This window comes from Schistocerca cancellata, chromosome 2 (genome assembly GCF_023864275.1).
Source record: "Schistocerca cancellata isolate TAMUIC-IGC-003103 chromosome 2, iqSchCanc2.1, whole genome shotgun sequence".
Taxonomy (NCBI): Eukaryota; Metazoa; Arthropoda; class Insecta; order Orthoptera; family Acrididae; genus Schistocerca; species Schistocerca cancellata.
This window is the reverse complement of record NC_064627.1, coordinates 589,868,376-589,888,315: the sequence shown is the minus strand read 5'-3', so window position 1 is coordinate 589,888,315 and position 19,940 is coordinate 589,868,376. Positions and strand designations below refer to the sequence as shown.

Sequence of the window (19,940 nt, the reverse complement as noted above, 5' to 3'; positions counted from 1 at the left end):
TGATGTGGGTAGCAATTTGGGGAGGATAACCCCTCATCTCTGGGCATGATGGAAGGTTGTTGAAGCTCTGTTGAAGGATGTGGTTGAGCTTTTCAAGGCCAGCGTGATGTAGGGTGCTGGTCAGTGGCTAGTTAACAGGTACTATTGACAGAGGAGGAGATGGTATGGGGGATCTGTTTATGGGTATGCTGGAGAGGATATTTCTGTCAATACAGATCCTAGTAGTTTATCAGTACATTTCGAGAGATCCTGCTTTCCACTGCAGAAGGAGCATTCACAATTGGTGAGGCTGTAAGTCAGATACTTTTGATATGAAACGAGTGACAGCTGACATAATAGAGGTACTGTTGGTGGTTAGTGTGCTTGATATGAACAGACATATTTATGGAGCCATCTGAGAGGTGCAGTATGACATCTGTGAAGGTGGTTCAGTGAGTCAATAAGAACCAGGTGAAGCAGATTTGGGAGTAGGCATTAAGGTTATGGAGGAAAGAGCAAAGATTGTCAGTGCAATGAGTCCACATCATGAAATTGTCATTGAATCTGAAACATAGAGCAGGTTTTGGGTGTTGACCGGATAGGAAGGATTCCTCTAGATGGCCCATAAATAAGTTGGCACAGTATGGTGCCATGTAAGTATTCATGGCAGTACACATGGCAGTATCATGGATTTGTTTATATATTTGGCCTTCAAAACAGAAATAATTTTGTCATGTTGTGGTTTGCCAGGAAGACTGGAAAAGGCGTAGTAGATTTGGTATCATGAAAGCAATGCGAAAGGTAGTGTCCCATGGCTGCCAAGTTGAATCATATTAACCTTTCTTTTTTTCTTTCATTCTTTTCATTTTATACATGTAAGCTATATGTAAACTGAATGACTTATAGACAGCGACAGAGGGAAATTAACGATGTGCTTTGTGGCAAGGATAATGTTTTGATACATCTGCATAAAAAAAAGGAAGAAGAAATGTGCTCTTCAATTTATTACTTCCTGTATCTTCACCTGTTTATTTCTATAAGTGGTAGCAGGCGGACATATGATTAGATCCGTCATACCAGTATTATTTAAAAATGTGTATTTCAACTGTACATTAAAAGTGTTATAAAATTATTAGGAAAGCATTCACAATGATCACACATGTCTGTTCATCATTTTGTCTGCCGCCGAGATCCTGCATGAGGAGGTTTGGAGCAGACAAGAGGAATTTGAGTGAGCAGAGGAGGAGCGATCCTGCATCGGCATTGTTTTAATCAAGACTATGTACAAAGGAATTAATGTGAAGCAGTTCGTAATGTAAATTGTGAATACTGATATTGAATGTAATGATATTGAGGTCTGTTGATATTGGCATCAGTTAAACTCACCCAGGATTGTGCACAGATTCAGAAATTACATTCCAATTTCTTTTAACTATTCTTTCCAGTCTTTTTTAAAAATTATTCAAGCAGCAATTATTAATCAGTTTCCATTATTTGCCCGCCTGCATATGTCATCATTCTCTGCATGGAGGCTGTTGGTGTACAAGGACACTACGTCCACAGTGACCAGTGGTCTGGTGGTAATAGGACTGGAAATGTGGAAAGGTGGTGAAGGAAGTGAGCAATGTTTTGGATGTAGGACAGGAGGTTACTAACAATAGTTTGGAGGTGTTAGTTAACAAAAAGACTGTGGGATGGAGTTTGAGAAGTAGGTAATGGATAGGGGTCCAGGGGGTGGTTGGTGTGAGAAGAGAAGTGGTTTCAGGTGTCAAATCTTGGGATGAACCTAACACATTAAGGAACTGCCAGAGGTCCTAGGTTTGTAAGCAGATGAGTTGGAAAATTGGCAGAGACTCTCAGCCACATAATCACCATGATTTATGACCACTGCGGTGGATTCTTGTGGGATGATAATTATCTGGATTGGATTTTTAATTTATGAATAGCTGTGTGTTCCATATGTGTGCTGGTGAACTCACTAGGGAGGGATTTAGGAAAGGAAGTTGAGACTAGATTGGAAGTAAGGAATTATTGAATGATTACCATGTGACGACTTTGCGAAAGGGGAGGTGTATCCCAGTTGGGAAGGAGGTTGGGACTGTTTTAAACAAGGTTCTACGTGGGATTTTGGTAAGCTGTTGTCAATGGGGTGTGTAGCAAAGAAATGTTTCCACTGCAGAGAAAAGGTAAAATAAAGAAGGTCCTTTACAAGTGAAGCATGACTGAACTTAAGATTTTGGGCTAAAGATGAGGTGTTTAGGAAGTACTGCAAGTTCTGCAGAGGTCAAAGTTTTGGCAGGAACATTGACAACAGTGTTACAGAATGGGTGTTCAAGAGTAACGTGTATCATGGAGGGTGGAGGAAGTTTTTGGGGACACGGAAGGTGGCGTAAGTCAGCTAGGGCTGGTTACAAATCTATGAGGGGTTGATGAGAGTGTTAGATCAGGGTGGTAGGCTCTTTATTTACCAGAGGTAATCCTATTTGCAAATACAACATGAGTAGCTGGGACAGATTCCTCAGGTGGTGCTGACAGTGCTATTCCAACTTTTGAAGGGCAAGAGTTTCTATTGCAGTGACTGCATTCAGGAAGTTGTAGTCAGGATTGAAAGGACTTTGCGAAAGGAGGAGAGGCTGTCAAGTATGGTTTCAGCTCTCTCTCTCTCTCTCTCTCGCCTCTCTACCTCCTTAACAGTCTCCACCTTTGTCTTGCACCCCCCCCCCCCCCCCCCCAACTCTGTTGCCTCTCACTGCCCTGTTACACCCGTTCTTGCCTCGTGCGGTCTTTCTTACATGCTCCCCACATCTATCCGGCCAGGTAACTGCTCTCAATAATTGATAATCAATAGCCAGCATCACCATGGTCACGGTAGTTTGTATCTGGGTGTCTGCGTATCAGTATGTGTGAATGCATGTACTTTCTGACAGAAGAAAATAAAGAGCCCAAAAGCTAGTGAACGTGGTCTTCTGTTGCTTTTGTGTTTGTGCACAACCTAGCAGTTGGTCGCCTCTCTCTTATTTTACACATTCTTCTTCTATTGTAGTCCTTTCTACTGTTAAGTTCACTATATGATGCAACATGGTAATTGGTGCGAAGAGTACACAACTTCACTAATTTGATAATCCTTTGGTTAATATGACCTGCCTAAAACTCCAATAACTCATCCAGTCACTGTATGAGTAAATCAAGATTTTGTGTGTGTGTGTGTGTGTGTGTGGTGCGCGCGCGTGGCCGTGAACATGTGTGTGGATGTGCATGTGCATGTGCATGTGCATGTAGGAGGGGGGGATTACAGAGAACTATTAGGGCACAATTAGCTACAATTTTACTGCAAAATGTCTGTGCAATAGATTCACTACATTAGTTGCCACAGAAAATGTTTTACATCCAACGACGTATATTTTCCTTGTTGGATAGTAATTTTCCTCTCAAGCAAGTCTGGGAAGCAACAAAGTAGTACATTATCATTCTTATAGGCAATTTCAATGCAAGATGGTTGGCAGGACCCCTTAGGAATCACTGTACATATGGGAACTCCTGTCAGATGACTTCTGAACGCAATGTTCGGGAAACTGAATATTACTGATCACATTAGCACTACTATGAAGCCATCAACTACAATTTGAAAACATGTTTTCTGGGATTGGAAGAAACTGTAAAAGCTGCGAGAAAGAGAGAGAGAGAGAGAGAGAGAGAGAGAGAGAGAGAGAGAGGGGGGGGGGGGGGGGAGGGGGGGAATCAAACACACATAATACAATTAATTAAAATTCTTACCCCAGGAGTTCTGAGAAATAATGTAGGCGTTTCCACATCCACAAATCCAGATGCACAGAGATATTCCCTCATTTTCATAGTGACTTGAGATCTGAGTCTAAGATTGTGTTGCATGTCCGCAAATCGCAGATCAAGATATCGGTATTTCAGCCGTAGCGGTTCCTTTGCCTGAAACAAAAATTAAGACATTTTATAGGGGCAGGCATATTGCCCGTGCAAGATAGTTGCTTATGCTGAGAACTTAGGCAACACTGGGAGCAACCACATCAGCTACGAGCTAATCAGCTCACTTGTCATAAATAGTGAGGACTGAAAGACTATATGAAAGCTGTAGGAGTACACCAGAAGCACCAACGCATAGAGCTCCAGTGTTGTGCTGGAAAGACCTTCAGGAAAACGATAACAACAGTTATGCACCAGGTGCATACCAATAATGCTCTTAAGCAGAGCAAGGGTTTTAGTTTCTCGAAGTTATAAAATGCCACAAAGCAACATAGACTGCTGGCATGCAGTATAGGTGCACATACACCACACTGACATACAAAGTAATCCAATCCAATTGCCTGAATGTTTTTGGAATACAAAAGTAAAAATCAGTTTCTGAAGATACATCCTCGTAAGATAAAAGCTAAGGCATAAAGTTAATATGATCAAAATTAAATTCATGTACAAGAGGCAATGCTTCACAGTAGCTCTCTGTCAACTAAATTTCTTGCCAATGCTTTAAAGCAACGGAGCAATGTCCCCAACATCACAACATCTCCCTTGTCATTTCATTGAAGTTAAAGAAGGTTCATAGGCAAAATAAAAGTTGAAGTACACTGTATCGATCCTGAAACATAAACAAAACTGATAATTGTCATTTTAGTGTTACTACCTGTATTTATTAGAAATGTTCCAATATCTAGTTTTATTAACTTTAAAACCACCTCAAAATTAATTTTAAAAGTTTAGCTTTTCATGCATATTATATTACTCTGAACAAGAATTTTTTAGGTAAATTTTGTCGTTTGGATGTAAAAACATCCTTAATATCAGAATGAAATTTTCACTCTGCAGTGGAGTGTGCACTGATGTGAAACTTACTGGCAGATTAAAACTGTATGCTGGACTGAGACTCTAACTCGGGACCTTTCCTTTCATGGGCAAGTGCTCTGCCGATTAAGCTACCCAAGCATGACTCACAACCCATGCCCACAGCTTCAATTCTGTCAGTACCTCTTCTCCTACCTTCACAGGAGAGCTTCTGTGAAGTTTGTAAGGTCCCAAGTTCGAGTATCAGTCTGACATACAGGTTTAATCTGCTGGAAGTTTCATATACTCAACATGTAACACGTTAGTCAACTGACATAGCTACTGCCTATTTCTGTTAGCTTAGTTTGTTGCCTACATCTGTACTTCCACAGTAGAAGAGTGCACGCACACAGCCAGTCTGACTAGCTCATGCAGCAAATGTAGAAAACATTCAACTCAGTACCATCAGGCCTTTCTCCACCGTACCAGGCTTGCCGGGCTCTTCAATAAATCATAAATCATGATCCCCAGTGTGTGTGCTGGCATCAGTGTGACAGACATCGACGGAAATAAAAAGAAAGTGTAAACATTACTAATCATCAAAAAATGTGCAGTTTTCTTTAATTTTCTTATTGTGAGTAAGCTGTCTTACTCCTTAGTTTCCTGTTGCCTTCCCTGGTAACTGACAACTCTAGGGTAAATACCACACTGGGCCAATGTTTCTGCTTCTGACTCTACCTAGCAGAATTTACATGCATGGGAAACTACCTCTGTTGCTTCTTACTGTAATACTTGTTGTGCCTGCTTTATGCCACCCATGATGAACACGACAGTGGCCAAGTAATCTCATCATACCCAAATTAACATGCAAATCAATGCTACATGTTCCACACAAATCTCAAAATGCATGCTACAGGCTAACGTGGCAGAATGACACTACTGGCTGGAGTGTCACATGGTACATTGGTCCTTGCCACTGAGCACTGTCCCACCACCAGGCTATAGTATGTGGGAAAACTTCTGCTCTTAGTGGATTCTCACATAACTATTAGTGATATTCTTGCAACAAGTAACATAGCAATGGGACTGATACCATCACTACAAAATTTTACTGCCTCAAGATGACACGACAATGTTATCACAAGTAAGAGATGGTTATCTTAATTTACGAGATTACTTCAGGATGACATGACAATGTTATCACAAGTAAGAGATGGTCATTTTCATTTACATCGGGCATCTCTCCCAGAGTCATCCGCCACATTTCCTCCAATGTTTTGGAAAAAATTTGCAGTGCAGTACCTGTAGTGTGAAGAAAGGCACAGGTCAAGGTTCAATTCTGGGAGAGGGCATCACAGTTTGTTACCATCTACCCCCCCCCCCCCCCCCCCCCATATATATTATGCCAATTCTAATGTAACACAGATACCTATGATTTACTAATAATAAAAATATAATATATATGTTTTAATATAATAACAATAACAATTTGTTTACATCAGTGCTCAGGGAATATCTTTAGGATAGCTTCCAAGAAATTACAGTTCAGAGAAATACAGCATCTGAAAAGCATCTGTCCAAAAATTTGAAAAGTAGTTGTGCTAAGCAATTGATTGAAGAACTATAATTGCAGCCAATTCTCACAATTTTGATATAAAAATTTACAAGACAAAATCAAAAAGTTCTTTCACATTATTAATATTTCACTCAGCACAACTGTGAACACAGGTCTGCAGACTACAGTTCACAGATCTGTGAATGAGAGGAATGCTGTTTCTTTCAGTCTTAAGACTACAGATACTTGCAGATCACATGTACCCCTATCTTTGCCAAAGATCTAAGCCATGTGACAGAGAGCAAACATTTGAGCTCTACATGAAGTGGAGCCAACAGTTATAGTTTTTCTCATTTATAACTGAAATCAAGCTAATTTCATTTGAAAAGGCTTCTTGTATTAGTATTACACATGTAGTAGTACGTTTAACCCAGTTTCTCTCGAACTCCCAATAATAGCTCAATGAATACAATTTTTATATTTAACCACATCAAATGCTAAGAAAAATTTTCAAACATTGTATTAACAGCTCTCTCCTTTTTACAAGCAATGGGATTACAGTTCTTCAGTGAATTCCTGGGTCTGTTACAAAATGAATCATTTAGTTTTCTGGCAATTTCTCAAAGTAATGTCTAAATGTTTTTATGCTTTTAGAAGAAATGACATCCATTTCTATCCATGATATTCAGTTTTTATACAAAGTAAGCACTTACATTTAACAACTTTTTGCTTAATGTAGCACACAATATCAATATACTGTGCCTAATATAGAAGAAAAGTTGATTACAGACAAAACTCTTGCAGGGAGTTTGATATAAAATTCTGTCATCTCAAATTCTTTGTCATTCATTGAGGTTTAGATCTGAGGACCAATATATTTTCAAGAAATTTCACCACTGTAATAAATTATCTCTACTGTAAATAATACAATACACCAAACAGTATTCTAGAAGTCAACCACAAATGAATGCTGCCAGCTGATTGAGAAGCTGGTTTCAACACAATGTCGTCATGAGCGGTCTACATTTCTGTGGTCTTCGCCAGGGCGGCAAGTAATTTTAGGTGACGTCCAGTTACTTTTAAAAAAATTTATCACAGCTTAAAAAAGCCACTCCTGTTTCTTAATGATTTTATATGAATTTTCACTCACAAAATAATATGAAATACAATATGTATGGATTATTGTGTTCAAAAACCAATGGGAGAAACTACACCTGCAGCCTTGAGACAATTTTTAAAAATTAAGTTCATGCGAGGAGCAGCTTAGTTGAAGAGTGTCTTCAAGAGGCGCTGATAAGGAAGTATCCCAGCTTTCTTTCTTATTCTTGATTCTCTTTACTAGCCCCTTTTCTTAGCTGATCAATGTGAGGCCTTGTGTTTTGCCTTTAAAAGGCAATACTGGAAGCAATTCTTCCCTAAATGCTTTATTTCCAATACACAAAAAACTGCACGAAATAGATATTTGATCTTTATCGACGACGAAACAAGACCCATTAAGTGCAATAAAGTGGCAAGGTATATTCTGCTGAAGTTCAAGCACACTACTTTTATTGTCAACAGCCCAAATCACAGTTTTTATAGTATAGCTTGTGGCTGACAATGGAATACCTTGTATTGTGGCAACAATATTCTTTTTCTCTTCCAAAGGTGCTGTGGCCGCTTCCAACATACATTTTTTAATGATCTCTTTCTGAAAATGGCTTCTGGTGTTTATTTATTGTCCAACATACGCATAATGCTGCTTCATCAGATTTTTCTTGCCTGCTCAGAGCGACTTAGTAAGGCCGTGCTTTTTCTGTAAAAAGCTAGATATGCCTGAAATTTTCTTTGATAAGCTTCTATATCTCCATCTACACACACATTTTGCAAGCCACTGTGTGGTGCTTAGCAGAGTGTATCCTGAACTAGTCGTTTCCTTTCCCATTTGACTTGCAAACAGAGTGACGGAAAAACAACTGTATATATGCCTTCGTACATAATGAGTCATATGAATAAAACAGAGAATATACTTTATACTCAGATGTTTGGAGAAAGTTCTCTGGTTGGCATGAATAAAGCGAGAATATACTTCACCCGAGTATGTTCTCAGTGTGGGTTGAAGGATGGGGGAAGTTGCTCAAAGCAAAGTATATTCTCCGATTTCATATGAATAAAGCCAAAGAAGTTTCTCTCAAGCGGAGAACATTCTCTGTTTTTGTGAGTGAGCTCCATAGCATACTTCGAGCTGAGTGAGTTGTGTTGTGTTGTGATTAAGCGTTACCGAGTGTTTTTAGTGAAAATCGCGGAATTTATGTTTCTTGAAAAGCAAAAAAAGATACACGTAGTACGCAGGAACACAGAAGAAAGGAACTGTAGAAGTTTGTATAGATTTAACAGTCAAAACATTAATTGGCTGGTGAATCACTTTCTTCCGGAAAATCACGAAAGAAGAGGAGGTGCTCTTTCCAATGAATGCAAAATGAAAATATTTTTGCACTATTTAGCGGATCCAGGCTTTCAGATAGATGTAGGAGAAGATTTGGGAGTACACCAGACTACAGTATCAATAACATTTTCGTATGTTCTGCAACAGGTCAACAGGAAACCACCGTTGTGGATCAGATTCCCGAGAAATATCTATAAACGTGCAGGCGACGTGTGACAACAGTGAAATGTTTACGAGTGTTGATGCTTCATGGCCAGGGTCTGTACATGACGCTAGGATATGGAGAAACTCTGATGTCTATCGTATATTGCGTGAGAACCAGTGCAACGCCCTAATTTTAGGAGACGAAGGATATGGCATTGCACCGTGGTTAATGACACCATTTCAAAATCCAGAAACACCTGATGAGAGGGCATACAACAGACTTCACTCTAAGGTTAGAGTGATAAACGAACAGTGCTTTGGACAGGCGAAAAGGTGTTTCCCAATTCTGCAAAATAAAATAAGGCTTGCCCAAACAAAAATCCCCAGTGTGATAGCAGCCTGTTTTGTTTTGCACAACATAGCAAAACATGTAGGGGATGAGGATTTTGAGGCACCTAGTGATGACGACAACAATCTTCCAGTACTGGGAGAAGAGGAAGCAGCAAACGTACGTGTACGAGGAACAAATAGGAGACGGGAAATTGTAAATGTAATACGACAACTGTAATGTATGGGTGTCTGCCCAAACATTGAATAATTAAACCCAATTTGATATTTTTTGTAATTACAGTAATTATTCCCTCATGAAAATAAAGCACAGTGCTCTTATGTTACGTAATAAAATGCTGTTTAGTGTTTTTTTTTTTTTTTCTATCATCGATTTTACTTTCAACAAAAATTGTTTAACATTTAACTATTCAAACTGGAACAGAGATACTACTGTAAATAGCTTTGGACACAACAGGTCAACATGAACTGCAGGAACCTTAATGTAATTTCTGTACTGAACTTCAGCAGATTGATAGCACAAGTTTTTATTTTACTTTACCAAAATTGTTCCAAGGATGTGGTGAAGGTATTTGCCACGTGCTACAGTGAATAAGTGCACAACTGTCTAACCTGCAGCATTTAAAATACAAACAAGTTACTCTCTTTGCTTTACTTTACCAGAAATTGTTTCAAGGATGTGGTGAAGATATTTGCCAGGTGCTACAGTAAATAAGAGCACAACTGTCTTACCTGCAGCATTTAAAATGGAAACAACTTACTCTTTTTGCTTTACTGTACCAAAAATTAGTGGTGAAGGTATTTGCCAGATGCTACAGTAAAACAAGTTACTCTTTTTGCTTTACTTTACCAGAAATTGTTTCAATGATGTGGTGAAGATACTGGCCAGACACAACAATATAAGTGCATACACTTTAACATTTCAGATTGGATTATATTACTCTTATTGTTTCATTGAAAAGACATTTGTACTGAATAATTTTTGTAAGAGGATATGGAATTTGGTAAATGAGGAATGAAAATGAACATTCACTTTAAAAAGATGTTTTTATTAATAAAATTCGTTATGTAAATAAGACACTACACAATTTGTTTTATTGTTTATCTTCTTCGCGCATCAATTTCTGCTGCTTTCGTTTGCGTATGTCCAATTGATACAATAGCACCAGCCTTTGCAGCTCTGGAGTAGACAAATTACGTGTCTCATCTGTTTCCATGCTTAATCTCCGACGTTTATGCACACTCTCATGCCCCGAAGCAGGCGATTGTGAAGGTATGACGACTACGGGGCCCACGAGATCCATATGGTCGGCTGGAACAATTAGTGGTAGTTGCAAAATTGACTCTTGTTCATACATGCAGTCTGTGTCAGCTACCTCCGAATTCCTTGGTGAAGTGATGACAGAGGTGGAACCACCACCTACTGCACAAGCTCCTAATGAAAATTTAAAAAAAAAGTAATAGTAGTGTGTCAGGATTCAGTTTCTAGTTAGTAAATATACCAAACAGGTTTACGCAGAAATGTGGGAGAGGTTCGTCCAATTTCATGCATAGTACACTGTGATACTTTTACTGAAAAGTGGTGATATAGTAGACGAAATTTACCAAACACTGTTTCATTTTCACATGTTAAAAATACATATTTGTCTGAATCACAATTTCAAAGCATTAAGCGCGTAATTAAAAAATCGGAAAGTATGGGACTTACCAGGAACTCTGTGGATAGTTGGGTTGCAGTCATCTCCGTCCAAAAACTTTAAAAATATCTGCTCCCAATTTTTCAGGGAAATCTTAATGTTTCCCGTCTTATTCACATCCGTTTTTGCCTTGATACGGGATTTCATGTTGTGCAGTTTCTTCATTATCTGCCCGTCCATTATTTCTTTCCCGAAATTAACCATATAACGGTGTTGTATTTCTGTAATACAATCCGCTTTCTCTCTTCTTGCGGCCAGAGTTTGTGATTTACTGATGATTGCGGGATAATCTTTAATAATGTTGACAAAGGCTAATTCTGAGTCTTCCATTTCGGCACAGAAATAACTTGAGAAAACTTTCGCTAACACAAAACACACGCAAACGAAACAAATTGAGAACCAAAGATGTTGGATTTTAATCTCGTGGCTGAGAACTTACTCATTAAGGAGGGGACGTAGAGAGAAAGTACTCCAGAGTCAGAGATTATGCTTCCTAGTTTTTATTCATACGAAACTGAAAACTTTCTTTGAGAATGTTCTTTTGCTCTGAGTATCAACTCTGGAGAATGTTCTCGTTTTTATTCATACAACCCAATCTCTCTAATCTTATCTTCATGGTCCTCGCACGGAGTGTATATTGGTGGCAGTAGAACCTTCCTGCAGTCTGCCTCAGATGCCAGTTCTCTAAATTTTCTCTTATTCAAACTTACCAGTAACAAATCTAACAGCCTGCCGCTGAATTGCCTTTAATCTGATCTGGTGCAGTTCCGAAACACTCTAACAGTACTCAACAATGGGTCTCATAAGTGTCCTATGTGCAGTATTCTTTACAGATGAACCATACTTTCCTAAAATTCTCCCAATGAACGATCGTGCATTTCCCTTCTTGAAGAATAGAAAGGTACGTATGGAGCAGACATTGTCATTGGTTTAACACATAGCCTATTGATGTAACACTTATTTCACTGTTAAGCTGATGCATGTTGTCGTTCTAACCAACACAGATTCCTCTGCCATGGACTGACTGTTTTGTGACCAAAAATCTGGCCCTTATATATCCTCAAAATAATAAGGGCTGAAACTACACATTGTTCGAAGTTAAATTCACAGAAATTACAATTAAAACGTAACTCAGTAAATTAACTGAATACATCGAAAAAGTCATTCCTTTTAACAGTTTCTTCTACTACAAGGTTTAGGCAAATAATTTATTTAAATCATGAAATTAACAAATATCGTTATGCAAACAATACTTTTGACAAAACTGTTAATTAATTAAAGAATGGCTTTGCTAACATGTGTTTGAATAGAGCCAAATAGATCCTTTAAGAATACTATTAGTTGTTCCTCCAAATGTTTATAACTAGTACAGAAGTTATATCTGTTTATATTTCAACAATAGAATTTAAGTTACAAAACAATTACTGATTTCATTCTAGAATGAAAGTTTTAATTAGAATTAGTCAAAATAAATTAGAAAATCAATTACTTACATGAAACTAAGCACAAAATTAAACCTGGTGTTAGATTCATTAAAGCTGAGGGCCAACCTTTCTCTTTTACGAAAATGCAGATTATATTCGCGTATGTTAATGGTAATTAGTTAAAATTGAAAAAAATGAATTTAAGTAGGCAGATGGCAAAACCCAAGAGTGGAAGTAAAATCATCCCAGCTTGTGTTGTCAAAATTGGTCTATGAGTGAGTGGACCCACTTAGCAATTTTATGAAGGAACAGAACTTTCTTGGGCTCTGACAGAGGTGGTGGTTGTAAGCATTGATCTTTTTACAGACACACAAATTTCTCTTAGCATTTGCCTGTCGGCATTAGCGCATTCACTTTTGAACTGAGAGTGCAAAAGTCTTTGCTTCCTCAGCATTTTTTTAACTTCATTGTTAAACCGCAGTGGGCCTTTCCGTCCTTAACCCACTTACTCGGCACATACTTCTGCAGAGTATGATTTACAATCCCTTTAAACTTTGTCCACAACTCCTCTACGTCCATCATACTAAACTGAATGATGTCAATTCATTATCTAAGTCTGATTTTAACAGCTGTCTATTTGCTTTTTCTAGCAGAAATATTCACCTAGCCCTCTTGATTGATTTATTACCCAGAGGAAAATTTTTATGGAACTGCTGAGGAGTTGTTTTGTAGTGTTGCTTTAAATTGGCAGTTTTAACAAGAGTGACAGTTTTGTTGCTTACAAGGCAAATCAGAACAGCTCCAGGCATATCCTGCAGCATAAACAATATTGTTCAGTCCATTCTTTCAAAAAATTCATATTTTCACTATCAACTTTACACATTTTATGATCCATATCAATGCAAGAAAACATTATAAGCCTTGAAAGTAACAAAACAAGTTAAGAACAATGCCATACGGGATTGCAACTACTGCTGAAGTGATGATAAAATTTGTCTAATTTACTTATATTTGTTCTTTATAAAGATACTGCTGTATGGCACAAATCACGTGCCAACACTCTGCAAAGGAGATGCTTCTGTGTCAAAGTGTACGTCGATGCACTTTCACGTCACAGGTTGCCATCACCATATATACCACCCCTAACAACAAAATTATCATTTCACATCAAAGTTTTGTACATTGGCATAAGCTTTTGTTCAAGCTAAGATCACAAAAATTATGTTAAAATGAATATGTCTGCTTTGATTAAAAGAGGATTCATAGGTTGCTGGAGAGAGAGAGAGAGAGAGAGAGAGAGAGAGAGAGAGAGAGAGAGAGAGAGAGAGAGATAATTTATAAAATTTCCCATTTCATTAAATAAAATTCTTGCATTGCCTTCGGGTGTACAGAGATTTTATGTGGATCAACATAACATGTCTTCTGCACTACACAGCATAGCAACTATGTATTTAATTTATGTACTAACCATTAAGAACTAAATTCAGTCACACAATTAGTTGTAAAATATAATAAATTATATGAATGGCATAGAAACATACTGTTATTCACAGAAAATATTTTTTAAATAATTTACCTGAGTAATATATGCTTTAAAGAAATTTTTGGTGATCCAGTTCTTGTCCTTCCATGGCCCAGACATGGACTGTGGTCCACCAGTTGCCTACCGCGGAGTTTCTACACATATTTGAGAAGTCAGTATTTATGTAGTGAAGGGCCTTACTTTTTCTGTTTTGTTTTACTCAGTTTCCAGTATGTGCCAGTTCTACTTGTGGACTCACAAATGTGTCAGATTTGTCATTGATGGCAACTGTGGCCAGTCTGAGAATGTGTGCCTTTTGCTGGCCAGTCAGGCTGCAAGCTCACCACATGGGATATCTCTCAGGTAGGCAAGTGGGAAGTATCCTATCTTAAACAAAGTCTGTAATTTTCTAGGAGTCAATGGCATTTTTGTGAGTCTTAGTTTTCATGTTATTTTATACTCCTAAAGTTAGCTAAGAAATTTGCAAATTGATGTGTTTCAAAATACAAACACTTTTACTACTTGTCAACACAACAAACATCAGTCTGTTTCCTGTTTTTAAGTTTAACAATGTAGGAAAAGACAGATTGCTACTTATCTATCGTTTCCTACATTGTTAAACTTTAAAAATACTTTTTTGTAATAAGAAATAGACTGATGTTTGTTGACAATGGAATCTTGTGAAACATGATGGTGTCATGGAGGTCTTTAACACACACACACACACACACACACACACACACACACACACACACAGCATTCTGGCCCAAAAAGCTGGGGTTGGCGATCATGCGTGCTCGAGTTGTGCTTGTCTCTCTCTCTCTCTCTCTTCTCTCTCTCTCTCTCTCTCTGTGTGTGTGTGTGTGTGTGTGTGTGTGTGTGTGTGTGTGTGTGTGTGTGCGCGCGTCAGACTGTGGCAGAAAGTTATATGTGAGTGACTTTTAATTGTGTCTGTCTGCAACTTGACATGTCTTCTTTACAGTACTTAGCAATCATCTTTTCCTACATTGTTGATATTCTTACCTGGAGTTTCCATTTTTTTTTATTTTTAAAGTTTTTTTCCTGCCTGTTTGATTGTCATATCCCAAATTAGTCTAATTTGGTATATGGTTTAATCATATATGTTAACAGAGACAACATAACATGGCAGTAGCAGGCATAGAATGTGGCATATGACATGAAATCCTCTTAGCATCAAATGCAGTTTACACCAAAAAATGAGAGACATCAAAAGTCAAACAATGGCAAATCCAGGATGGAATTTAACAATATTATGAGAAGGAAAGTTCTTATTCACCATATTGCAGAAATGCTGAGTTGCAGCAGATAGGTACAAAAGTTTTCCGCCACTAAGCCCTTCTTCAACAAAACAGACACACACACACACACACACACACACACACACACACACACACACACACACTCTCTGCAGTCTCAGGCAACTGAAACCACACTGTAAATTGCGGTCGACATAGCACTTTTCGTATGTAATCCTCCTCGGTATCCTGCACCTTTCAAATCACTTATGACATTTATCATGAATTTGGCACTTAGCACCTTTCTACAGTTATGTATCCAATTATTGCTACTACCACTACTTCTAACACAGAAAAACGAGGTGGTCCAGCATTTGAAATAAGAAAATAAAATTAATAATAATGTTTAGATTCAGAAGTGACTTTAACGTGAAGAGTTAGGTTGGGCGGTGAACCAATCCATTCTATTTACACTGGTGTCGAAAATTAAAGCAACAAACAGAAATTTTGAAAGGTTGCGTTTATTTTACCATAAAACACTATCAACAGGTGATAGTAAAGAAGAAACAATATAAAGTATGCAGAACATAAACAACTGCAACATGTAAATGGTAGACAAAAATGTTCTTAGTTTTTCCCACCTTAACTGATTTGCACAAACATTCTGATAACTGGTTTATGTGCTCAGTATGGTGCGTGACCACCTATGGCGACAAAACAGGCCTTACAACGATGGGGCATGCTGTGAATGATGTCATCAATCTCATGTTGAGGCAATAGCACCCTTTCTTCCCGCAAAGCTGCTCACGAGTCTTGGGGAATGGTTGGTGGATGCTGACATAATGCAGTTCATCTCCCTAGTTCATCCCAGACACGTTCTATGGGATTCACATCGGGAGAGCAAGCAGGCCCCGCCATGTGTGCAATATCTATCGTTTCTAAGAAAATATCAACTGCCGTGCTCTACAACATCGAGCATTATCGCCCATCAGTACAAAGTCTGGGTCCACAGCAACTTGCAACAACCGCACATGAAGTCCCAAGATCTTGTCAGATACCTAACAGCAGTCAAACCTTGCTGATCACCATACAATTTCATGGTCTTTGGGATACAGTTTTGTTCTATATAAACTGTCATCACATCCAAGACACAACAGAATGATTCACATTAAGCAATCAGGCCCCACCAGTGTGCAACTGTCCTGCTCCCATTCTTCCTCCAATGCAGAGTGTCTGGTAAGTGTCTTCTCTTTGCCATACTGCATTATCTGTGACTGTATACACAACTGTTGTGCCTGTGGGAGTGATCAATATAATTCCTGCCCACAATATTAGGGATCTTCCTCAACTGGTCTCTTTCCACAATATTTGGGTCCCGAAATTGCGTCCCATGTTCTCTCCAGATGCGAATGCATTGAGAGTCGCTCTCCAGACCAAACTGCAACTCATCGAAAAGAACATTGGCCCACTATTTGATTGTCCAGGTGGCATGTTGATGACTCCACTCTAGATGTTCCCTTCCATAAAATGTGTCAGCCAATAAAGGCCACTCTGCCAAAGCCTTCTGTATACCGTTATCCTCGAACAACACGTCCAGAGGATGCTGTAAGGTCATATGCCAGTTGGTGTGCAATACTGAGGAGGTACTGTCGTGCCCCTACAGCCAATTAATGGTTCTCTCTTTCTGGAGTCACAAGTGGTTGTCCCTGCCCTGGTCTTCAGGATACAATTTTGGTCTATATAAACTGTTATCACATCCAAGAAACAATGGAACCACTCACATTAAGCGATCAGGACACGCCAGTATCCAACTGTCCTGCTTCCATTCTTCCTTTGGCCTTCCACTGCAGAGAGTCTGGGAGGTGTCTTCTCTGTGCCATAATGCATTGTCTGTAACTGTATACACAGCTATTGTGAATGTGGGATTACTCGGAAAACACTACCCTGTTTGGTAGGTGCCCTGACTCATCGTTGGCATGGTTGTCCATTGACTGGAATGCCATCTTTCATACAGAACACGACTGTACAGACATCTGTTGACAGTCTGTATGATTATACAGGGACTGGGAACTAGTGGTTTGTTGCCTTAATTCTGGACATCAGTGTATTCCCCCCCTCCCCATAAAGGTTTTACCCTTGTCACTGATACTGGTTTCAGTAATTTATGTATGCAGGAACAGCAGGAAATTGTTCTTATTATTGGAGCACTTGTACCTATAACAAGGGCATAATGAATCTGAAAGGAATTCCTTACTGCAGACAACACATGTTTAACAGGTATGGGCTCTAATAGTACAGGCTATCACACCTATTATTAATATTGGAAGCAGTATGGTCAAATTGAGCTTAAACCATTCCTCAATTTTCCCATTTCAAGTGCCATGGTACACTGCTACTACGTCCAGCCCAAACAATGCTTAAGCATTAAGTAATGTTTATAGTCTAGTGAATGCTTAACATGAAAAGTTTTTAAGAGTACGCACCAAGGAGACAAAATTTGCACATGACCTTGTCATGTTCTGTACATTATTATGTAAATTTTTATAATGGAAATTTAATTGAGTCACACCCAGGGTAGGTTTCAATTTTCCCTTTAATTCCTATGGAATATAAGTGTGGAACGCTTTCTCTGTCACTTCACATACCTCACTGGCAACTCATATAACAGTTTTAATGAACAACCTGTGGGTCTGCTGCAATTCCTTGAATAAACAAACAATCCCACAGATGATTATTTCCATTGGAGATCATCATATTAATGGATTTCAGCATTTTTGCATGTGATTAATGTAACTGAATTAATCTGAGCAACCAGATGCGAAATGTGTATACATATGTTTTACACAATACATTCAACTGCATGGTACCCCTGTACTACTACAGATGAGACGAACAGGATTTCTTGTGTAATTACTATACTACAATTTTAGTGTTAACTGTTTGTTTAAAAAGAATTTTACTTATTTTCTTACTTAGTTGTTAACTAGCAAGGTGAACATAAATTTACATGAATCACAGCAATACATGTACAAACTTAAGGTGAACCAAACCATTGCTTGAATAATATCAAGTCTTGATGTGTATATTGATGCATTTGATATCTGGATAATTTAATACAAGCAAACTGTGAGAACTGAGGAATATGGTTGTTGAAATAAGGAAAACATGTAAGCTTAATGAAAAGTTAGTATTGCTATGTGATGGATCAAAGTTAGTTCTATGCTAGTTTATAGTTCATCTTACTAGGGTAATGGTTTAAACACTCGTTCATTTACAAAGGGCAGCAGGTGTGAGGGTACTAGATTTTCCTTGATTTTATAAGTAATAATTCTGATGGATGTAGTGGACTGGTGGGAAAATCACATTCCGTAGTAACATTAAATGAATAAGCTTGACATGTTTCACATTAGTCGGAAGAGGAGCTCGAGGATTTTAAGTTATCCCTAGTTGGGATCATACATCCTTTAAATAAATTTGTTTTTTGTTGTTGTAGTTGTTGTTGATGATGATGATGATGATGTATGTCCGTCTGAGGTTTTCCATTTGGGCTTTGTTCAGTGGTGCGTTTGATCGAACTATGCCTGATGCCACTCTCAGTTGCAGGAAAGAGATGACTGCGGCATACGGTGCTCCAAGAAATACCAATCACCCGAATATCCAATGGACAAGAATGTCAGCGGCATTAAGGCTTCTTTGTATGTTTGTGTTATGAGCTTGTCCACCAAACATAATGTGAGTGAGTCGTCATACAAAGAGTGAAGATCAAATAGTGTTTTAGCCATGAGATGTTGATTTGCCTCTGTAGCAGAGTTAATAATAACTACTGTAATGAGTTACTACGGAGACTGTCGGGAGTCCATTGACTTTAACTGCATCAGAAGAGTTTGACAGACATGGACTCCCACAAACTTCTTGAAGTTGTGACTGAACAAGAACAGCTGGAATCAGCTACAGTAGCACATGAAAAGTGACCAATCAGCAACAACACACACACAGGATGCCAGAGACTCAGATACTCCAGCTGGCGATTGTTGACCCATCCTGCTCCAATGAACACCCATCTCAACATTCTGGCTGCAGTGTCATTACAGCCTCAAACCCTGCTGCAACTCGCAGCAGCCAGCAAAGGAATGATACAGCAATGATGGGTGCCTATAGACACAGATCCTTACCTACTGTTCCAACCCTCCCAACACCCGCCCCTCTGGATGCACACCTCCCCCTTCCACTCCACTGGTCCTGGCACTATTCCTGGCCATTTCCAGCACTAAGTGCCAAACAAAAGGGGGGGGGGGGGGGGCAAGGGATTTAATGTCCTACAGTGTCAATATTGATTCAAAGGCTGAGAACTTAAGAATCATATACAGTCTCTAGTGAGTGATTTTTAAGTCCCATGCAGCTCATTAAGCAGTCACATGCATACTATATTTACAGCATTTGATTACACATCATTACAGTTTTAGTACAAAGATGCAACATTTTTATTTTTGATTAATTTTATGCACATCTCTCTCGGTACAATGGAATTGGTTCACAATGACTTTGATTTGTTTTTGGATTTCTGTTATCCTACAGTACTCATCCATTCTGACTAGCACTCTAATTGCTTGTGATTTCCGATGCTCCACTGCTCTATGAAAGTCACGGAATGCAAGTGTTTCTATTGTGATCAACACAAAATTTTTCTTCAATAACTGCTGTGTTGGGAAATGGAATGCAATTGTTTCATATCAGTGCATCAACAACTCCCTCTCCAGAGTAGCTTGTGTAACACCGAGAGAGAGAGAGAGAGAGAGAGAAAG

At 38.7% G+C, this 19,940-nt stretch overlaps 1 protein-coding gene across 4 annotated transcripts in view; it reads right to left on the bottom strand.

The window, feature by feature from the left end:
* The window catches only part of LOC126162222 (aspartate--tRNA ligase, mitochondrial), a 138,215-nt gene that overhangs the window by 64,056 nt on the left and 54,219 nt on the right, over positions 1-19,940 (bottom strand). For all 4 annotated transcript variants that reach the window (XM_049918576.1, XM_049918578.1, XM_049918577.1 and 1 more), the window contains one exon: positions 3,754-3,921. In XM_049918576.1, the coding sequence (XP_049774533.1) occupies positions 3,754-3,921 (168 nt within the window). The remainder of the gene's footprint in view (positions 1-3,753; positions 3,922-19,940) is intronic.